This window comes from Argiope bruennichi, chromosome 7 (genome assembly GCF_947563725.1).
Source record: "Argiope bruennichi chromosome 7, qqArgBrue1.1, whole genome shotgun sequence".
Classification (NCBI taxonomy): domain Eukaryota; kingdom Metazoa; phylum Arthropoda; class Arachnida; order Araneae; family Araneidae; genus Argiope; species Argiope bruennichi.
This window is the reverse complement of record NC_079157.1, coordinates 6,608,197-6,632,088: the sequence shown is the minus strand read 5'-3', so window position 1 is coordinate 6,632,088 and position 23,892 is coordinate 6,608,197. Positions and strand designations below refer to the sequence as shown.

Sequence of the window (23,892 nt, the reverse complement as noted above, 5' to 3'; positions counted from 1 at the left end):
TTTGGGAAGAAATAATGACTCATTTATGCTACACTGAAAATTATTATAATCAGCAAAAATTAGAATTTGCAGCACATGGAAAGGAAATAGTCGTTCTATGTAAATCTACGAGCTCATTTTGTTTGTAGTCAGTACTCTGTTAAATTAAACAATATTATTTTAAATTGAAATCTACGAGCTCATTTTGTTTGTAGTCAGTACTCTGTTAAATTAAACAATATTATTTTAAATTGAAATCTACGAGCTCATTTTGTTTGTAGTCAGTACTCTGTTAAATTAAACAATATTATTTTAAATTGAAATAGTTGATTAAATAAAAGACTAATAGAGACTGATTACTGAATTAAAAAGAAATTCTTTTGAACGTTGTCAATTTATATAAATGCATAAAATTCACTATAAAAACAATTTCATTCAGAACATTCATACAAAGTGTACGGTTTCATACATGCCAACTTGAGACGCCACCGACTAAAGCAACAGGCACGAGAAAGAAATATGCTTTGGATTCATATTACTATGATTTGTTTTTACTGGGTCTTTAAATGCTTAATAAAATTAAAACTTTTGAAAATGTTCGAAATTTAAGAGCAATTGGATTTCACTAAAAACTTTTAAGTAAAGGTCCGAATGGAAAAAAGGAAGGAAAATTTATTTCATTTTCCGATGATTGGTGGATTGTAGTACAAGAAATAATTTCTATAATCAAATTAACACATTTTTATGAGTATCGATTCAGAACTTTGTAGATATTAAAGGGAAGAGGTTAAACGTTTGACTATATCGGCTAAACTGTAACCTAGCATAATGAATCATTGGTGCTGCGGTAGCAAAGTCCTATATAGAAGGAATTTAATAATTTTCATATGATTTCGCCGAATTAAAGTAACCACATTTATGAGTAGATGTTGAAAAGAAGAATTCTTTGGATGGGGATTTTTGAAAATCTAATTTTTACAATAATTTTTTATTTTTCTAAAATAATTTATTGTTTTATTGGGAAATTTATGGTATTGGGGGATTAAAAAATTGGGGAAATTTATGATATTGGATTGAAATCTATGAATTTGTTTCAAACTGGAATAAAACCTGAATTTTTAGGGACTTTTCCAGCTAATTCTAGACTATTCAATCATTTAGTATGATCAGACCAGCGGGAGTCACAACTTCACAACTTTCTTACACACTATTTAATAAAGGGTTATACTAGAGAACGCCTTACATGACATTGGCGTTCAATAGTTACTTTTGGCATGAATTTAGCATTTTTCGGAATCTATTATGTGACTCTTGGAGTGGATTTTGGCGATTAAACACTCTGAATGCGGCTAATAGTATACGAAATCGAATTTGTGTTTTAGACATGTTTTAACCAATCAATTGAAATAAAACTTTGACGAGGAACTATACTTGTTGTCAAAAAATCCTATTTTCCAAATTAAATATGGTATATAAGCCATTGTTTTTGTAAGTTATCAATTTTTTGAAAATACAAACCAATAGACTTGGCAGATTTGGCTCAAAATTTATTAGGTGTCTGTGCTACAGATGTTAAATCTGTATACCGAATTTTAGCCATCTGTATTTTTGTAGTTCTAGTGTTCACTTATTTTCGAGCAGCTGGACCGACAGATTTCCTGTGAACGGATATTGTTCAAAATTTGATAACTATTTACAAATTTGGTATAAATACTCTATACCAAATTTCATCAATCTAGCTGTAAGTATTTTTGAGTTATCTTTGTCGCAGTCAGGCATTTTCTAGAAAGATGTTTTTTTGTGCCCAGGAAGATCTAAAGCGTGCTGATTAAGTTAGAATTTAAATTTAGAATTTTTTTACTTTCTCTATATTGCATGTACGAGAAAGTAAAAAGACTGGGCAATGGAAGGGACATTCAGGTAAAATTATTTATTTCGCCTTCCACTTTTTACTTTCTCGTTTATCGTAATCGTAATCGTCAAAAATTGTGAGCAGGAGATTTTATCTAATCTCTACGTTTTCGACCTCCCAGAGATTGAAAATCACGTTTCTACTTCCTCATATACAAAGCATAGAGAAACGATCGTAAACAATATTTTGACGAATCTCTGCTTTTTAGATCTCACTGAGTTCGAAAACATATTTTTGGAAAATGTCTCTCTTTCTGTAATAAAGATAACTCATAAATGCTTTGAGGGAGATGAATGAAATTTGGTATAGGGTCTTTACACTAAAGTTGCCGATTTCTATCAGATTTTGAAAAAAAAGTTTATTCAGTGAAAAAATCTGTGATTCTAAAATCTGTTCTAATTTAAATTAGCATGATAACTATGAAACGAAAAGAAATCGATGGACAAAATCCTATTTAACATCTACAGTGTAGACATTTATAAAAGTCTGAACTAAATCCAACAAAAGGTTGACCACCTGTCTGTCTGTACTTTCAGAAACATGTAAATGCGGTACCTCAAAACTGTAATGACATCAGTTTATCCAGGTTCGAGACCCGATTTCATCGCAGAACAGTCATTTAAATGGACCTGGTCCACGTTAAAATGGTCCGGATCAAACGTTCTCCCGCTGATATAGTGTGGGGAGTGCCAGCTCAAGTGTCGTCCTCGTCATCTGACCACCGTTCAAAATCACGAGGTTCGTCCCAAATTAGCCCTAATGTTGCTTTAAAACGGGACGTTAATATAACTAAAGAAACACCAGTTTATCAAATTTGGTATATGGTTTTGTGACAACAGTTGTAGTTTGGGGGCAGATTTTGGTTTGAACAGTTGGTGAAACGAGTTTAAAAAGTAAATTCGATTTTCAGATACTATGAATCGCATTACACAGAATTGAATCGCCCAAAACACCTCTACGATCACACATTAAAAATAAATTCATAATAATGACTTAACATTTTTATTCACATTCATTAAAGATAAATTCATAATAATATTTCATAACTATTGTACGCCAATTTTATACAAGACATTCTTTGCGTTATCGTACGTCAACAATTTTTTTTGGGGGGGGGGTAGGGGATGACATCTTTATTAGAGGGTATACGAGAAAGTTTTGGGGAGATCCTTCCCGCTGGTTTCCTTTATTTTTTAACTTTGACTTCACACGAAAAAAAAAAAAATGAATAAATTTATGGATCCTCTTTTCGGAATAGTGACCCTGGGGATTCAACATACTCCTTATACACCTCTCCCTATGCTACCGATGGTAAATGAATGCTTTTTTATTACTTAAATGTAATATTATCCACAAATATATCTTTATTTTGGCGATTTATCACCATCTGCTGTTAGCAGATTGCTACAGATTTAGCGATTTTTGGGTAAGTGCATTAAAAGATGTTATTAAATAAAATTGAAATAATCTACAATAAGGCAATCATCACAGACGGCAATTAGATGTTACACATAATATCTTCCAGGGTCTACACGTGCTTGGAAACCATGAAGAAAAGACTTATTTACATTTTCTAGAAACAGCAGATTTATAGTTATCTTGTTGTAAAGTTAATCTCACAAAGATAAAATACATTTAAAACTTACAGCTCATAAAATAAAACAGCACTCGAGATGCCTATCTAAGTCGGTATATACCAGCATTAATAGAAATTATAGCGTCGTTGCCCTGCTCCAGGCCTGTCAGTAGCAACGAACTTTCTTTCAAACAGGTTAGTATTCAAATGAAGCTGAAGGGGAATTCCTTCCCATTTGCTTACACGGATTCCTTTGCATATCGAAAAAGAGAATCCTAAATGCATTAAGTTTTTAATGATGTCACGGCCAAGGCCGTGTACTAATAGGTATGATAGAGAAAAACATAGTTATTTACTTTAAGGCAATTTCGTTTATTTTCATTATAGAGGGATAATAACTGAAATTTTAGCTCTGTGATGTCTAATCTATCAATAGAAATAAAGAAAAGTTTTTTTTTGGAGAAATAAGTAAGATGTGCTTCAAGTCTCTTTTTTTTTTCTTTTTTTTTACATGATTAAAGTTACAATAGAATTTAAAGCATATTCGTTTTGCTCACATAAACGAATTTATTTAATTCTTGTTTAAAAAGAAGTGATTGTTACTTGAAGTATTTCAAAGTTTTGTATAATTTCCGAGACAAATAGGTTGGCTTATTTAAAATCAGATGCCTGCCTTTGATAACCAGTTGCTTAGCAAGGGTGGGCAGATTTTTCCAGAGTACGGGCTGTTTCTAATCGTTTCAAGATGTTGCGGTCTACTGAGTGGTGTAAGTTTGTTGAGCTCAAATAAGATCTACAATGTTCATTAAAACTTAATAATAAATATGGAACCTACATAACTAGAACCTACATAACTACAGGGGGGGGGAAACCTCGAAATGAGGATGAGGTGCTTCCGGCATGGTGGTTGGATCTCGCCACCCTGGAGGGTGCACAAATAGGGGGGGGGATCTGTCTCCTCCCATCGATGACGGGACGTACTTCTTTCGGGGAGGGTTGTACCGTGGCCTGTGATGGCCCTTAGGACTCAACCACAGTTCCCGCCAGTGTTGCTGTTGCGGCGGTTCGGTTCCGGTTCAGCCTTATGGTTTAAATCCGTGTGCCTTCGTGGCGGGTCGGAGAGTCAGTTGCTTGACTTACCTACATAACTACAAACATAATAATAATAGCCACAAATATAATAATATCAAATTATTCATTTAATATCCAACAATTCAAAATACATTAAAAAATAAATCATTTTCATCTAAAATGAGTTCTAGTAGTTATAGTTAATTAAAGACTTAGTCTGGATACTGTCCACCCATTTTGAATATCTCGGTATATAAACATTAACGGCTAATCTTGCATTTGATTCTACATGGTAGTCTGTGAGATGAGAACAATATGTTGTTTTAGTTATGTTCATTGTTCAAAAGCAGATTCTCACAGGTAGGAAGAGCCAAAGAAAGATGTTAAATAAGGCGCAACTATTTTTAAAATTAGGTTGTTTTTCTTCGCCCGTTAGATTCCAAAAGTTATTCTTAGGTTCTGAACTACTTGATTTTAAAATTGTCATTTTGAAAGAGAAAAGCTTTGTTTTTATGATGAGATAAAGATATATATAATTTATATTTTTAGTTATTTCTTCCGCATCAACAATGCAAAATGGGTAATACATGAATGTGACAATTAATTTCTTTTAGTATGCTCGTCTTAGATATTAGTAAAGGCGGACACCTGAAAATGTCTTGGTGATCCATCAGTCGATCGCGATCGATTTAATGTCCACCCCTTATCTGGAGTATTGGTTGTGTTTCATTTCATTTCAATCTCTTGTACATAACTCTATTTTCACAGTTTTTTTAAGCATATAATTTCAAGCTTCAAATTAAGATAGAAATTTATGAAATCTAATTTTAACAATTATGCCCATTTTCTTTGAGCACTTTGTACTATTACGATTATTTATTACTGATTTTCTGTTTGTATACTGCTGTTTACTGTAAACGCTGTCCTTTTGTATGCTTCACCTATGTTTTGAAGTCTGTGTGTTCGTGATTTAATGTAGAATACGGCTCCCTTATTTGTTATTGAGTTTGTTCGATTGCGCCACTGTACATTTACTGTACCAGACCTTTATTTTCAGATTAATTTTCCGCGTCATTTTATATTTATAGTCTTCACAGAATAAGCTTGAAAACCAATAGGTGTTTTTCAACCAATTTATATAAAATTCTGTGGTGATCAATAAATTTAAGGAATAGTAAACACAACCATTCAACAAATTTAAATTAAGTACATTTAATAGATTAAAAAATTTATTCAAATGATATTTTCCTGATCCGAAAATAACTATTTTTGAAATCTGTGAATATGATTTCTCAAAACTGGAACGAGCTATAAATATAAAATTTGACTGTGGATTTCTTCATAGGCATCGTAGATATGCATAAATTTTGATCTAAATCTATCCATCGGTTGATTATCTGCTGGTCTATTTATTTGTATACATGGGAACGGGATAGTTTAAAAAAGTAAGATAAATTGGGAAATGAATTTAATTTGCAGAAATGATACTAGTAATCTATGTCAAATTTTAATATCAATACCAGATAAAAATTCCTAATACAGTACATAATTTATAATTTACATTTCTTATAATTTTCTTCATAATGCAGTACACTTCCTAGTATCCGGTTCGCCACTTTCCGGCTTCGTTACTATCCGGCCTGATTTTTCTTTTATCTTAATTAATTGAGGAAGGCAAGGCGTTGCATTGGCAACATTGCCAAGGCATTGGAAGCGGGCGTCTGCTACAATCCTCCTCTACGTCCTGTACAAAATATAAGTTGTAAAGGAAAACAGAATCTTTCTGGTCGTTATTCATTGTTTCTTCAGTGTGTCACGAACCTCAATTGTTGCCGTTCTTACTGATTATAACTGCATAGTACGTACAATATTCGTAAATTAATCTTGGGATATAATTAAATTTTTTCAAGCGTACCACAGTAAAGATTTCCAGAATTTAGATTAAAATGTGAACAGTTTATATCCTTTAACTTACTTTTTCTCTAATAAATTTGTGTAGCATACAGTGCAATACATAAACATATATAAACTTCCAGTACAGAGCCTTCTATTTCAACTCGAAACGTTACCGGCAACTGCTTCTATAATTCACCGGGCTGCGGTCCCGTGCACATTCTACGTGGCTTGATATATATGGAGGGCTTAGTACTCAATAAGAAGTGAGAAAATACGTATTATAACAGGACAGTTTGGGTATAAAAACTGTGTCTTCTGGTATTGGTGGGCAAGGAAATGAGTTCACAACCGCCTCTTTGGTTGTCCGGCCTGCTCTTCCGCTACATTAGACCGAATTCCCGGGAGTCTACTGTATTCCGAAGACGAATGCGACGACATTTATTTTGTACCTTCTCTTGTACGAAGTATGCACAGATAAGATATTGTACAGGTAATAGTCAATATTTCGGACTGGAGATCTTGAATAATCTTTACGTTTCGGATCTCCTTAAGACTGAAAAATGCATTTTTACTTTTTTACATGACCTACAGAGAAATTATTGTAAACGTCAAAAAATTCGGAGTCGGGAATTTCACGAATTTTTAAGTTTCAAACTTCCCTGAGTTTGATATGATCTCCGCCTGTCTGTGAAAACGATAGTTCAAAAACTTTTTGAGCTAAATGAATTCAATTTGGTATATGGTCTTTAGATCAAACTTGTAGATCAAAATTTATTTCTATCTTTTCTAAAATTCAAAAATTATTTCTAAAATTATTTGAACAAAATCCAGTTGGTAGAAATCTGTCTGTCTAGCTGTTTTAGCTCAAGTTAATTATAATATACTAAAATATACGTTTTACTACAACATCTTAATGCACTAGAAAAATAAAATTTTCTCACAAATTTGAAATAAAAATCTTATAATTCTGAACTAAATATTTCAAAAGGTCGACCGTCTGCCGGTCTGTTATTTTCTAAGCATGTAAAGGCGCATAAACGCAGTAATTTGAATGAAATTTTGCATTTGATCTTATAAATACAGAAAAATATGTAAAATTTTGGTTTCAATCGGATTGGAAAAAGGTATCCAAAATACACATTCTATTTTCTACAACTTATCAATTAATCGCATGCCAGAGATACATGTTCAAAGACAGCAAGCTAGATTCAGTAAAGAAAGGGGGGGGGGGAAAGAAACGTCAAATTCATGCTAAAGATCGATGTTTCACAACTAAAGCATAGGTTGTCTTTACTGTATTATGAAATACGAAAATCCCGTGTAGGACTATGAAAATAAAAGTCTCAGGACTCATAACATTCATTGTTTTTATTAAAGTTCATATTTTTATAAAGTTTTAAGAATATAATCTTCATTAGAAAATATGAGAGGAAATTTTGGAGAAATCATTCCTGTTGCTTTTTTCCCTTTTCTGATTAACGAGAAGTAATTTTTAAAATGTATTTATACTTTCTCATCACACACTTGATTCAGAATTGATTTTAAGAACAAATAATAGAAATTTAATAGTACTTGGCTTTTAAAGTATTTTTGTGTAATTACTGTCTGTATAATAATATCGAAAAATTCTTTTCAGTAGCAGCTTGGAAATGTTTCATTTGAACTGTTGTCTATTTTCCACATTATGTGATGAATCTCTAAAAGTTTCCTGCGAAATATCTTGAAAAATACCGAAATATTTTGATTCCCATAGATTAATAAGACACTATTAAGACAACAGTTTTTGCTTCATTCAATGAAAAGAAAACCAAATGTAAAATACATACACTTATTTCTACATTTAAATTTGTAAGATGTAGAGCTCTGAAATTCTACTAATGTCTCATCATTATGGAATGAAATGAACATTAAGCAATGGAAGGTATCAACAACGGAAAAAAAGTCAACAAAATGAATAAAATTATTTCGATGATTGGCATATAAATGACCGATGAATAAACAGATTTCATCTGATATTCCATATATTTTCTAAGAATTCGTGTTCCGTGTACGTGCTTCTCATTCGAATGTTGGATTATGATATCTAAATTGAAACCATACTCATCTAGATAAAAATTCATTACCTTGGAATTTCCATGTTTAAACAATTTATCTTCAATTTCACTCTATGGAAAATGGGAATTTTACACTTATCACGTTGTCGTAATTTGAGTTGACTACAGCTCGTAAATTTCAGTTGACGGATTATGCTCTGGTGTAAGGAGGATGCCATGAGATGAGGATGATAATTTGGTGTTTGTGTAGAGATTCTGATCGGAAAGAAGGAATTTTCAGATAATAACTCTATCATGAATGATTATTTTTAAGTTTTCAGGTGACGAAGCACGTTAAAGGGGAAAATGGGATTATCTAAAAGTTTTTACGTAAAATGTTTAAAACTTCAACGATCTTTCTATTACTTTATTTTATTTTTACCCTTTGTTTTACTTACAATTATTTATAATTTTTCATTTTTATTTTTTAAAAAAATGTGAGTCATTTTAGAAAAAATATGTTTTATTACTTTTTAAAAGAATCAAAAGGTTTATTCCGATATATGGTGAGAACTCGTGGAATATAAGTTAGAACTGGCTAGTTTGAGCTGTTTTTATTGCATATATAATTCAAGATGGAAAAGTTACCAATCCTCTTCAAATCTCTGCAAACGCAAGATACTTTTTTTTCTTTGTCTATATTCTTTTTGAGGAGAAAACAACTATACTTAATTGAAGAAGCAAGAGTAACTGAGTGTAAGCTGACATGTTTCATACCCTCATTTGCATTATTTTGACCATCCTCAACTTCATCTAATGGAATCGTCTTGCTGAAATAAATTTAAATAAAACATAACATAAATAATACTGATTCGTGGAATAATTTTTCTTTTCAAACTTGTAAAAGATATCTATATTTATCTAAATCATATTATTAAAAGGTAATTAAGTTCTGAAAATGTTAAAACAGTATCACTCAGAACATAGAGCATTGCACAATTTCAAAACATTAATCGGTATCTCCTATCGCGTTTTGTTTTTAAAGTGTATTTCAATTTTTTAGGGACACCAGTCAAAATGAAAATAAAAGCGTAAATAATAAATATTTGACATTTATTTCTGAAACAAGTTAGATAAATAACAGAAATAAATATTGTAAGATAATTTAGATTAAAAAAATAAAGATTAAACAAATAAATTTCAACTTTGAAATAACTAAACAAAAGAGTAGCACAAATTTTGTATTTCAAATTTTTAGGGACAGTGGAATTAAAAGCTTCAAAACTTCAAATTAAACTTTTTTACCGTTCAATATTAGCACCATTTTTTCTGATGACATCATATATTCTGTTTGGCATGGAATATATTAGGTTCTGAAGAAGTGTTGGATCCAGAGAATACCAAGCATCCATTATTGCTTGTTGAAGTTGCATTTTCGAATCAAATTGGAGCCCTCCTTCATAAACTGTTCTTGCCAAAAGACCCCATAGATTTTCAATGGGGTTTAGATCGGGGCTTCTAGCTAGCCAATCCATAACTTTCACATTGTTATCTCTAAACCACTTTTTTGTTGATTTTGAGCTGTGGATAGATGCATTATCCTGTTGAAAAGTCCAATTTGGACCACATATTTCAGGTCCTGCATTAAGAAAATGTGTTAGTAACATTTCTTGGTATCGATCAGAATCCATTCTTTCATTCACAAATGCCAGTTCGCATGTACCATTGAAGCTAAAAGCTCCCCAAATCATAACAGATCCACCACCCATTTGCCTTTTGGAGAAAAACTGGTTCTTTTCTTAGATCATGCCAGTAATATCTCCAACCGTCTGGCCCATCTAGATTAAACTTCTCGTCGCTGAACATGACTTCTATCGACTCATCTTTGAAATGCATGTATTCCTTTGCCCAGGATAAACGTTGTAATTTGTGTTGTTTGGCAAGTGGTGGTTTGCAAGCCTGTTTCGCATATTTCATGTTTTTATTGCTCTTGATTGACCCCCAAACAGTAGTGTAAGAACATCCCAGTTTCAATTCTTTTGCTACTTTTCGTACTGATGATTTTTCCTTTATACATTTCTGAATAATTCTCCTGCGGGTACGTGAATAGAGCTTTGGCTTAGGTCCTCGCTTTTGAATGGCAGTTGATTTCCCATTTAACTGTTTCACATAATTTTCCACAGCATGTTTTGAACGTTTTATGAGGGCTTCAATATTTCTCAAAGACTTTTTTTCGTTGTAATAAGCTTTTATTTGGCCCTTTTCAAGATCTGATAACCATTTACCTTTAGCCATATTTCTTCGGCAAAAAATTAAGTACTAACGTGGACGTTTTCAATATAAGCTTTTTAAGTTATTAAAACAACTGGTAGTAAATGAAAATGAGCAATAATAAATATTTAACTTGAATTTATATACCATCTCATCTAGCTGTCCCTAAAAATTTGAAACGCAAATTTGGCATTTTTTTTTCTATTTTCGTCATTTATTAGCATTGGTATTTATTTAATTATTTTAGATTTTTTTATTATATTTAATTTTTCATGTTTTTCAAAGAAGTTTTTACAGATACTAGGTAAAAAACTTTCGGATTTTATGTTTTTATATGGTGTCCCTAAAAATTTGAAACACACCTTACCATTATTGAGCTAAACGCGTCTTTTCGGACTGATTTGAAGGCGCTATACAATTTTGAAAACAATTTTTTTTACATCTTAAATTGTTTTCGAGATAGGAGTGAGGACTCCACTATTTACCGTCAGGTGGCACTGTAATCGTCTTTAGCGTGTAGCGCATTATCACTTTATTATAACTAGGTACCATATTTGTGGCAGTAATTGTCGCCGTTCTCGAGTTGATGTGTGATAGAAGGACATAAATAAATACTCTTTATATGTATAATCCTAATATTTCAAGTGGTTACTTAACCATTTATTAAGTAATCCACAAAGCTTCATAAAGCCGAAATTCAAACCTTAATATTGATAGCAATAATACAACAGCCATTGATGAGAAGCTGATTGACAGTTGTATTGCTTTGTGTTATTACAAGCCCGATATCGATACCTCAGTTCGATCAGATACTTGAACGGAAAACCGAATTTTCGGCATTTCAAATCTCCAAGCCACACGAGTATTGGAACATTTGCCTGATGGCATAAAATCGAATGCAATCCAGGATCAGATATATGAAGAACTTTCAATTGGAAAATGATGGTAATTTGTGATAAATGCTTCTTATAAAAAAGTCTTCTATGAACTGATGCCCACATTTTGAATGTCAGACTGAAGGTTTCTAAGTTTGATATAAGGTACTATAATTTATTTGGGCTTGATGGGTATTAAATTTGTTATCAATTTAAGTTTATTTGATGAGTAAACTTTAGAAGGGGGGGATTGATGAACTGAATTTCACATCTGATCAGTCATAATCGCTCTTCTATTCCTTTAAAGTCATAAAATGATACGCCAGAATTTAATCTATTATTTTATATTTTTCTTTTATGTTTAAAATAGTTATATTTTTAAAATCGAAGGTGCTGAAATTTGTATTCATGGTTTTAAAATCAAAAAACGGCAATTCCACTATTACGGTCATGTGATAATGAAAGGAAACACATGGACATGTAAAAAATAAATAAAATATGATATGAATTTCAAATAAATATTTATAAGAGAAAACTAATGCTGTAAAGGAAAGTACTCAGCAAAGATTTTAATCTCACCTTTTAACTCACTAAAGAAGAGGAAAATATCATAAATCATGCCATTTTAACATATGTGATAAAAACAAAATATTTATATCAATTTAAGCAACAATGTAGCATTTTTTACTGTTGACAGGAACGAAAAACCACTGATTTGTTTTTATTTTAAAATTGATTTGGGAGAATTATCTGTCTTTCAAATAACCGAGGAGTTTACAAGGTATTTATTTATTTTTTTGAATGGTTAAGAAAACTGACCTTTTAATTCAAATAAATGCATATTAATCAATTAATTAAAACATTTCCATTCTTTGGCAAAGCAATGCACAAATAAAAATTGCTGCATTTCGGACGCAATTAAAAAAATGGAAATATAATTTTTTGAATATGTTTATTAAATATTAGTTAATTTGAAAAAAGAAATTAATACTTACTTGCAGCATTTGATAAAAATTATTATTATTCTGTTCATTTTATACTTAAGTAAGGGAATTTAAATTTTTCTAATCAAACTATTTTTTTTATAAATTGGAGTCATAAAAAGTTGAATGAAAAGCACCACTCTATTAGTATCTTATCAAAGAACAAAACAATAACTTTCGAATCCGTGAATTAATTTATTTTAGAAAATTGCTTCTAATTTTTCAAAGTAAATCAGTTTAAATGTGATTTTATCATTTGGAGAAAGCAGCTTCTTCTATTAAAAAATTAGATTAAAGGCAGTTTTTTTCTTTGAAATGTTCAGTTAATTCAATTCTATTCCTTAGAATGCTCTTTACCTATAAATGCTTTAAATGTATTAAAAACCATCTTTTGGTAGTTAATGCCACTTAAAAGGTTCTAAAAAAAACAGACCTCCTTTTTAAAAATAATCAAATTCAACAAAAATAAAAATTCATATTAAATATTTTAGTTCTTACATGATAGCGTTTTCCAATTAGGCAGTAGTTGTGTAATTCTTCTGAAAAGGCGGCTGTAAAGAAAAATTTATAATGCATGTAGAAATTTTCGAGTATTTCAAATAAAGAATAAAATTCAAATAATAAAATAAATATTTTCACACAGCTTTTAATATTTATTGAATTAATTAATATATAAACTTTATGAAAAAAAGACTTTTAATGCTTTAAGTAATTTCTTAGGAGAGTTCATTGTTTAGAACTTAATATTTTCCCTTTTAATTAAAATGAATTAATACTGATAAATAATTTTTTTTTAATTTCATAAAATTTATTGATATTTAGCAAAATTTTCCTCTTCTTTTCTTCTTTTTTTAAAACCAAAACTGCATTCTTTGTTGAAAATGTAAAAAAAAGAATCACCATTAATATATAGTAGAATAATTTGCATTGCATACAAATGTCTCAAATGTTAGCAAATTGATATGGAACAAAAAATTTGAGTTCTTTCCTTAAATCATAAATTTTATTAACCAATTATTAAAAAAAATAAAATTTGGAAATTGATCGTTAAAAAAATAAGAAATAAAGCAATTTAGAACTTGATTGTTTAAACAAATTCGAGAGTTTCACAGTTTCCTTGTTCGTTAAATAAAATTATTAACTAATCTTGAATGAGCAAAGCATTTGTTCATTTACAATAAGAATATTTTTTAAAAAAACTAAAATCCTGCATGCATTTAGAAATGAAATCATCCATTGTTCTTGACAGTAGGTCGTCACAGTTTCTGACTGTACCTTGATGGCGTTTCCTTGGAAAAGTTGCGTAGATGATTGATGATCTTGCTGTCACGGGTCAAAGCTTTGCTCAGATAATTTGTCAAATTTATCTGTACATGTTTATATAGTTTATTTATTAGATATATTTAATATTTATTAATGGTGATAATCGTTATTTATAATATGATTTAACATTTAATAATCATAATAATCATTATTTTATTTCATGATGGGACTATTCAAATTTTCAAGCTCTGCTTTATTGAATCACAGCAGAAAAACTTACTTGAAAGACTTCAAAGTAATTTCTATTTTAATAAATATTCAGTATTTAGGATTTATAATCACTTATCGAATGTTTTATTAAAATTATGGCGGAAATATAATTGGTTTAGAATAAAAGAAGAAGAATTTCAGAAGTTAAGACTTCTGCTGTTTTGCAATTAATAAAAATATCATATCCAAAAAAATGTGCTTTACTAATTTTTGATATCGAGACTCAACGAAACAACAAGTATTTAAATTATGTTTGAATATTTCAAGTGAGCAATTTAAATCTTTTATTTTAGTCATTTGTCGAGTGAAATAAGTTTTTAAAATCATCATCAATTTTTAATTTTTCCCACTAAATTATAATAAATAATGATCATCCAAACTATATTGAACATTTCCTTATGATCTGTGTAGAAGTTATTTACCAGATGCTTTCCCTCGCAATATACCTGACAGTAAAATATTGTACTGCTAAACCATTACAATGCATTGTTTGTGTGTTGTGTATGTAATTACAGTGTAGATAGTTTTGCTCTCCCTTTTTATTACATCTTCTCTTACTTAATAGAAAACATTTTTTTATTGCTAAAACGAGAAGAATACCAGTGGCATTATGAATAATCTCATACTGTTGCTATTTCAAAGATTATTCAATTCAATTCTTTATTTTAAAATGGATTTTCAGAGTTTTTTTTTATTCTTTGCCTAAGAATTACATGAAAATAATATCTGTTACATAAGCAAAGTATCCTTTAATGATTTAAAGAATTTTGTTGAAGAAAAAAATATTGTTTTCTCTTGCATTAATAATTTTTTAATTCAAGAAATTAATATCTTTCATAGAAAAATATTTTTTTGATATGGTTAGAAATATCGTTATTGACAGCTTAAATTTATGAAAACAAGAACACATTTTTGATTGTATCTATAATTTCCTGTCCATAATTTCCACATTAGATAAATATATATTTAAAATAAATAAAGCCACTGAGTAAATTAAGCCACTGACTGAATAAGCCACTGGCTGAAATAAATTAAGCCACTGATTTTTAGCAATAATCAATTATTTGGCAGGTGTCGTCCTCGTCATTTGACCATTGTTCAAAATTGCGAGATCCGTAACAAAATAGACTTTATAACAGGACGTTAATATAACTAAAATAAACTTGATATTTTGGATCTTCTATTTGGTATTAAAAACAATCCAACAAATTATTTCTGTTGTCAAAGATCATTAATATGCAAAAAAATAACATGTTTAGTTAATGCCAAATTATAAGAAATATAATTATTTATAATAACCCAAATAAGAACTGAGAAAAAATTTCAAAAAGGAAAGAATGAAATATAACGATAACTTAAAATTGCTCTCTGTACGTTAGAAAGCCAAATAGCCGCAGAAAAGGACATGAATTAAAAATTTGAAAATAATTTTTATTCGCCCTGAATTAAAAATTATACAAATATAAATGAAATGAATTTTTAAATTACTGACTAAATTTACATAATTTTGCTGATAAATATTGCTAGCAAATTGTCATTAAATAGTTAATAAATAAAAATATATTGCTTTTAATTTTCATGGAAAATTTAAGAGGTTTTTCTTTGAAAATTTTCTGTTGTAAACATATTGATGCTTACAGTAAATATCGTATTTTATCTATTATTTTATGTACGCCAATTTTAATTAGTAAATTATTGATTATAGAAATAATATAAATTTGCACAGAAAATACATTTAAATGTGTAGTATGCATGTGTCCTTACTATAATGAAGTTTAGTACTTTTCATTTTTAATTTGATCTGAAACAAGAATTTGTTAATTAGTTTCAAAACTTCGTAGAAAATATTAGAATTTCTGCCATATTTCATATTTATAGTGAAGTTACATTGTTATGGTGTGTAGTCATTAACAGTAAAATAACATATACATTAATAACAATAACATTAACTAAATCATTAGCAATAAAAAAAATCATTAATTTTTTAATATTTTGATGGTCAACAAAATTACAATTTTTTTTTCGTTTCAAGAAGAGATTTTATTTAAACAGTTGATGCCAATTAATTAAAAATATTTTATAACGCATCATTAATTCCTTGTACTAACTTTTAATGATTTAAAGAATTTTGTTGAAGAAAAAAATATTATTTTCTTTTGCATTAATATTTTTTTAATTCAAGAAATTAATATCTTTCATAGAAAAATATTTTTTTTTTTGATATGGTTAGAAATATCGTTATTGACAGCTTAAATTTATGAAAACCGGAACACATTTTCGATTGTATCTATAATTTCCTGTCCATAATTTCCACATTAGATAAATATATATTTAAAATAAATAAATAAATAACTGATAAAACATTATAATTCTGTTAGAACTGCTTTTTTTTTCAACTTAAAGATTTAAATCATATAATAAGAAAGTCCAAAATTTTAAGTTCGTTTTTTCGAGAATATGCAATAAAAAGCAGACGTCTCAAGTTTTTCATTTCTATATTTTAATGTTTAGAAAAACATAATTAGCAGCGACATTTGGGAAATCCCTGTGATTCGATATCCGATACGAGAAGCAATCACTTAATGAAAAACAAAAACGTAAAATGTGGGAAAAATAACTAAAAATAAACTTTTCCATTCAAATATGATGTGGAAAGAGGACACACGCTGACAATTCAACTTGCGTCAATCAATCCACTCTTTCACTTTCCCCGTTTCTGCGATCACGTGACCCAAAACGATGACGATGAAAAGATCGCTAACGATTCAAGGCAATCCAACCTGTTTGTTGTATTCCTCCGATGATAAAAACTCTCGTCCATTATACATGCATTCACGTTTCAGGAGAAAGTGAAGGATGACACTTTTGCCGCTGTGGTTCAAGGGACTCACCCCGGAGTTGCAGAAGAGAGCCGAGACGACCCTCGGGGAAACTTCGCATGCCAAAGCGAAAGCCCTGGTGGATTTCAGGCGCCTCATCAATGGTTCGTTTATTCTTCAATGAACTCACTTATATTTTTAAAATTATTAATATCTATAGTTGTTTTTGTTGATTTGTCAATTCTTTATTTAACTTATTTATATATTTTAAATTATTAATATCTTGTCACTTTTTTTTATTGTTTGTTGTCTTCAATTAACTTATTTATATATATTTTTTAAATTATTAAAATCTACTCTCTTTATAGATGAGTTTATCTTCTTCATTTAACTCATTTTTTAAAAATAATTAATATGTAATTGTAGTCAGTTCCTCATTTAACTTATTTATTATTAATACCTGTCCTGATTTTTGATGAGTTGCCCCTTTTATTTAACTCATTTATATTTTTTACATTAGTAATATCTAGCCGTTTTTTTTGTTTTTTGTTTTGCCACTTCTTTATTTGACTCATTTATATATTTAAAACTATTAATATCCAGCCGCTGTTTATATATATATATATATATATATATATATATATATATATATATATATATAAGTATTAGAACCAAGTTAATAGGAAAAACAAAAAAAATCAAATAAAAATTAAACCAAAAAAATTATAAAAAATAAATAAAAAAAAGAATCCGGATTCCTTTTTTTTTAAATATTTTTTATAATTCTTTTGGTTTAATTTTTATTTGATTTTTTGTTTTTCCTATTAACTTGGTTCTAATACTTTTGTATCAATTCATCTGTATTTCAGAAGTAGCTGCAATTGCGCTCTCTAAATACTATGAAGTTCTTTTTTGGTTTTAGTTTAAATAGGTAATAAATTTTAGTTGCGATTTCGAAACTGTTTTGTTTCGTTTTCATTTTAGTTTCGTTTTCAAACTTTTTCTTACTTTAGATTGGTTACTTATATATATATATATACTTTTCTTTCGATTTAATTATTCTTAAATCGAATTATTGCATAATGAAACTTATATTGAACTTGCAGAAATGCATTATCTCTCTTTCTTCTTCATTAAGCAGTTAAACTTCTGTATGACGAATGACCGATGTAACCTCAGTTATAAATTTTGGCGAATTCCACTCTTAGTTTCGAATCTCGATTTAGAGCTTAAAAATGTAGTTATAAAAAAGTGAACAAATATTTTATTATTGTATATTAATTGTATTAATTTCAAAATATTGTGTATTAATTTCAAACCTGGAACTTCTGACAGCTTCTTGAATTCGTGAATTAGATGTGCGAAGAGATTTGGTGCCTAGGCACTTCTACTCAGTTTGAGGTAGTTAGCAACAGAAGAAAAAACAGAACTAATGTACCATTGGTGCATCAATTTGGTAAGAAAAATATTGCTTAAAAGAACGTAAGGTGAAAATTGAAGAAGTTCTTGAGATTCAATTTAAATTTCGGTGGAAGCTATAGAAATTTCTGTGGTAAAGTCCATATATTAGTAGACAGCAAGCAAAATTTTGTTTTTATTAGTGCGAGTTTTTAAACATGTCGGTATTATTTGGTTTAAACGATTCACAAATATTTTAGGAAACTTTGTAATAAAAGAAGTTGTATTGAGTAGAAATATTTAATCAATATTTATTCGCTACTTAATTAAGTTTTTATTTCAAAAATTAATTTTTCATTCATTTCTTTAAAATTTATTTTCAAAGAAATTGGGAAATTTTTCGGATGAAAGTCAATTTGTGGCTATCCCTTTTCCACTGAAAACGGGGAGTCAATCAGGAAAAAAATGTTGATAGGTATCTAGCCTCTAACTGTCAAGAAAGTCTGATAATATATATTTTTTTATGCAGCAGGTCAACCAGACAGCTTAAAACTGTAACAAATTAGTCAGATGAAATTCCTTATACAGTTTTATTACTGCAACCTTATATCAATTTTTGCATCAAATAACTTGAAGGTAAAAGCTTGTCAAACTGTTTATTAATGCGCATGACGCAATAACACAGCAAATAAGATAAATAAATGGGTACTGCATGGTACTGGTATGCAATACTTGCATCGATATTGTAAACATGTATTAAATTTTGAACTCAATCCTCAATCCGAATTCGTCCTCAATCCAAAGGAAGAAGAGAGTTTTATAAATAAATTGAAGTCATTTTTCCACGGGGGAGCATGGTTTGTACACGGGGATGTCTAATGAAACGCTTCCGTTTTGATCGGGACAAAAGAAAGAGTGTTACAATTTTTTCCTTTAGTCCTACTTACTGAGAGATACTTATAGAGATTTCTTTCACACGTGTCGAATTAGGAAAAGGAACACTAGGTTTCTTCGGTGGAGGGGGGGGGGAATTAAGATTTTTAGGATGTAATGATTAGGAATTTGTATTCTTGCTTTTGAATCGTGAGAGCTATATTTATCATCCACTTTTGAGAGCGCGTGTTAGAAATAATCAAATAAGAAAATTGGAATGAGATCAGGAAATAAGAGAACATTTTAGAATAATGTAATGTTGTATAATTTAAGATAAGAATAGGAAATTATTTTGGATTTAAATTAGATGAAGAAATATCATTAATTTCCTAATCTTTTGAACACCAGCTTCCACAATAACATATGCTTTGCACGAGTTATTTTTTTCTCAAGGAAAAACATTGTGTCGATAAATTTTTTTTTCTTCTGAAACTGTATAAACTTAAAAAATATTTTCTCACGATGTCTCTTTCCAGCTTTGTGGTTTTCCTATTCAGTTCCCTGCACTGCTCGCCGTGACTTGAATAAATAGATTTTTACAAAAGATTAAAAGGGATTATTTCCTTGAAACTATGAAAAATTTAAATCATTAAAGAACTCCACGACGGTTTCTTCAAAGCATGTTGCATATGACTCCATGACGGTTTCTTCAAAGCATGTTGCATATGGTTTGAATGTACGCTTCACGCCTTTGTTCCCGTGTAAAAAATTAGGCCTGCCGTGGTAAAATAGATTGAATTTAATAAAAAAAGTCTCTTTCTTTCGGTCACATAATTGCCATAATTATAGCACGCGCGCACCCACCCTCCCCCCCACACACGCAAACACGTTGCATAAATACAAATGTTATGATAAACAAATAATGCATTGTAGAATCTTGAAAGAAATTGTAGTCGTTGATTAAAAACCAAAGTGAGCTCTTTGTTGTTAACTTGAATTATTAAAGAGAAAACTAAAATTTGGTTTTCGATGTTATTGCCGGTGAGTCGAGCCGTGACCAATAGGGAAAAATGCGGTAGAGCTTTGCTGCTAAGAATATGAAACAAAAATAGGAGGAGAAAGCAATTTCGCAGGGTTTTAACAACTCAAAAATGGGAGCAAATACAGTAAAAGTAAATGTTCAATGCATAGAGATATGGGAATTCCTTGTTATATGTGTTATGGCCAAAGCCCGAAGTTCGGCCAGTTCGCGTTTTGGCTAAGAGGTTTGGCCAAAGTCCGAATTACTTGCAATTAATATTGTATATTCTACTTTGGCTGGCCATTTCGCGAAGTGGATGGGAATTCTTGGCCAAAGCCCGATGTGATAATGGTAGAATGATCGGTAGGCGGCACATTAAGCAGAATACTTAAAAATAAGTAAAATGTATTCATTCTTGAGTACTTCATGTTGTTATAATAGCTGTGAGTACAATAGACTTAAATTTGAGAAATGTATGTACTCAATTTTTGAATACGTACAGGGATTCGAATACGAGTATGTATTTTTTCAAATCTGCAGAAATTATGCAAACATAAATTTTTAAAACGAAATCTCGACTTATAAGGTTGGACCCAGAGGGATTCGAAGACAGACCGTTCGATCTGCAGCCCGATTCGCAGCCAACTAGGCTAACTCGTGCAAGAGCGGTGCATTCCAAGAAATGTTTTAAGAGTGATCGTCAATCTTTTTCTGCCCCATAGAACTAATGCTAAATTTTCCACATTACATTCTCTTCCGAAATATCGATTCATAAAATATGAACTTTTTTACAAAGGAAAAACAATATTAAGACAAAATTAAAATGAATATAATGATATTTATGTAAAAAATATATTGTATGTGAAATTCGACAGGTAGTGCCAACAAGGAAATGTCTTTAAATTATATTAACAACAAAACTTTTTCCTTCATATTTGTTTTAATTAGCCCTTATATTTGCTATTTACCTTTTCAAAAAAATTCATATTTTTTGAAGCGATATTTCGGGAGGCAATGTGATGTGAGATCTTTAATATTAAGTTAACTTAACTTTGAGCAGTAAAGATTAAGGATCACCTTTAAAGGTAGTTGACAAATTGAGTACTCAATTTGCATTTGTATTCATACACGATTTGAAGGGCGTAAATCTAATCTTCTTCAAGCTATCACGTTGTTACAGCATATACGTTGAATGAATGATTTCTGTTATCTATTTAATATGCGAACAGAATAACACGAAATCATATTTTTATATATTACAAGCTTATTTTTAACTGAAAGGTGTCACTTATATTTGAACTCGTTTCTGAAACAATTGTACTTAAAAAAAGTACACATTACCATTGTACCATTGTACCATTTTTAAATACTTCATTTTTAACAGTGTATAAAAGAATCTACTCTTGATTTCTTTCTTCCTATTTTGGCCGATCGTCCCAAGCCACTTCAAGAATTGGCCGGCCAAAGCCCGAAATCAAGAAAAGATCACACACACACACACACACACACACACACACACACACACACACACACACACACACACACACACACACACACACACACACACACACACACACACACACACACACACACACACACACACACACACACACACACACACACACACACACACAATGATATTTTAAAATTTAATTTCAACTTAATTCATTTCTTAACTTTCAGTTTAATTCAGCCCATATTAATTTCATTCTAAAATATTCTCTTATTTCCTGATCCCCTTCTACTTTTTCTATTTAATTAATTCAACAGAAGCTTTATAAAATTGCTGCATCGACTAAAAGCTGACAGGTTCCCAAACCCCGAGTGAAGGGATAAAATATTGCTGATATAAACAAATTCCACTGAAAGATCCCTGTGTTTCCCTTACATCGTGATTGACACGTGTTAGAAATCCCTATTAAAATCTCACAGTGTATATTCACAGGGATAAAATTTTCATTAGTTTTTTCCCTCATTTCGTTTTGTGTCGCTCTGTGTTGTGCTCGTCGGTTCTGCTTGTACAAAAAAAAAAAAAAAAAAAAATTATGGCTTTCAACACGGAAATAAAACAAAGTTAAAAAATCGAAAGTTTCTTCACTGCCTTCTGCTTTAAAAATTATGCTTACACACACACACACATATATATATATATATGTGTGTGTGTGAAAATAACATAATATATATATATATATATATATATATATATATATATATATATATATATATATATATATATATATATATATATATATATATATGTGTGTGTGTGTGTGTGTGTGTGTGTGTGTGTGTGTGTGTATATTACATTATTATTATTATTATGTTATTTTGTTTCGAGTGTAGTTCGCAAGTATAAACCTATTGCTACTAATATAGAAAAAGAACTGTAAGAATTCTATTTTCACAAGACGCAGAGTGAGAGGGTTATCTGCGTGGTGAACCGTCGCTTGCCTTTTTCTTTGCATCCGGGAAAATTATTTTTTTTAAACTGATTTCATTTAAACGATGGTTTCAGTTATATGAAGAAATGAGCATGTTTTCACCTCTCATAAGTCCTTTTTTTATAAGTCAAGATGATTTGCTTTTAATATGATGTTTTGATATTTTCTACAAAATAAGAGTTGTTGGTAAATAAGAGTTGAAATTAATTCACAGTCAAAAGAAGAGTTTTTTTATATATATTTCATTTTATAGAAAATCTTTCTAAATATCGGCATGGAACTACGATTGGCACTTGAAATATTAATTTAAAAATGTGAATGGAAAATTCGGTGGACATTTTACTCAAGTAGAAACACTCAAATATCTTGCCTTCAAGTCGAAAAAGTCTGACAACAAAGTTTTTCAAGAGCTACGATTCTGATTCCAGTTACTGATTTGCGAAACGTCGAGCAATTAAAAAAATTAAGGAATTAGCAAATTATTTCCTGGACAAACAATTTTGTTTTGTTTTCTCTCAGAAACATTATTCAATTTATGAAATGGTTTCGCCTTTTATACTGTTATACAATTATGAAAAATATTTGAAATATTTAAATTGAATTTTGGTATCATACCTAATTTATGTGCTTAATGTACCTTGTAATTTCGAACAAAATGCAGCTCTATTTATTTTGCATTGAGAAGAATGAATGGTGCTTGAAATGTTCCATAAAAATCATTTTGATGTGTCATAGAAGTTAGAAAAATTGCAATGACTTGTACGATAATATCAAATTTTTTGTTTAAAAAAGCAATTGAAATTATCGCTTCAGTGGATATCGGGCATAAAGGTTTTCTTTATTTCTTCCTCGTGCGATAAAGTTTAACTGCAACTTCATTTTTTTTCCTGGTGACTGAGGCAATACTGTGTCATTGTTGTCACTGTAAGTTATATGTATTAAAGGCGTTTGCTAAGCTAGACAAAAATAATCTAATCCCTTCAATAATTTTGACGAAAACTGCTTAAAAATAGAAAGTCTGTCTAATTATAGAGACTGTCTGTAAAGTTTAGGGAACTGTGAACGATTAAAACCTTAATTCACAGAGGAAAATCAGGAAATGTTGAAAGCATAAAGCAAATCAAACCGATAAAGCTTATAGAATTGGAAAATAATTTAAATTTTCACATGATTTATACATGGTATAATCATCTCAAACAGTCCGAATTGTC

The 23,892-nt window shown here is 29.9% G+C and overlaps 1 protein-coding gene across 2 annotated transcripts in view; it reads left to right on the top strand.

Moving 5' to 3' along the window:
* The window catches only part of LOC129976556 (alpha-tocopherol transfer protein-like), a 62,711-nt gene that overhangs the window by 24,960 nt on the left and 13,859 nt on the right, over positions 1-23,892 (top strand). For both annotated transcript variants that reach the window (XM_056090183.1, XM_056090182.1), the window contains exon 2: positions 16,973-17,112. In XM_056090183.1, coding sequence (XP_055946158.1) covers positions 16,986-17,112 — 127 coding nt within the window. In that variant the 5' untranslated portion in view covers positions 16,973-16,985. The remainder of the gene's footprint in view (positions 1-16,972; positions 17,113-23,892) is intronic.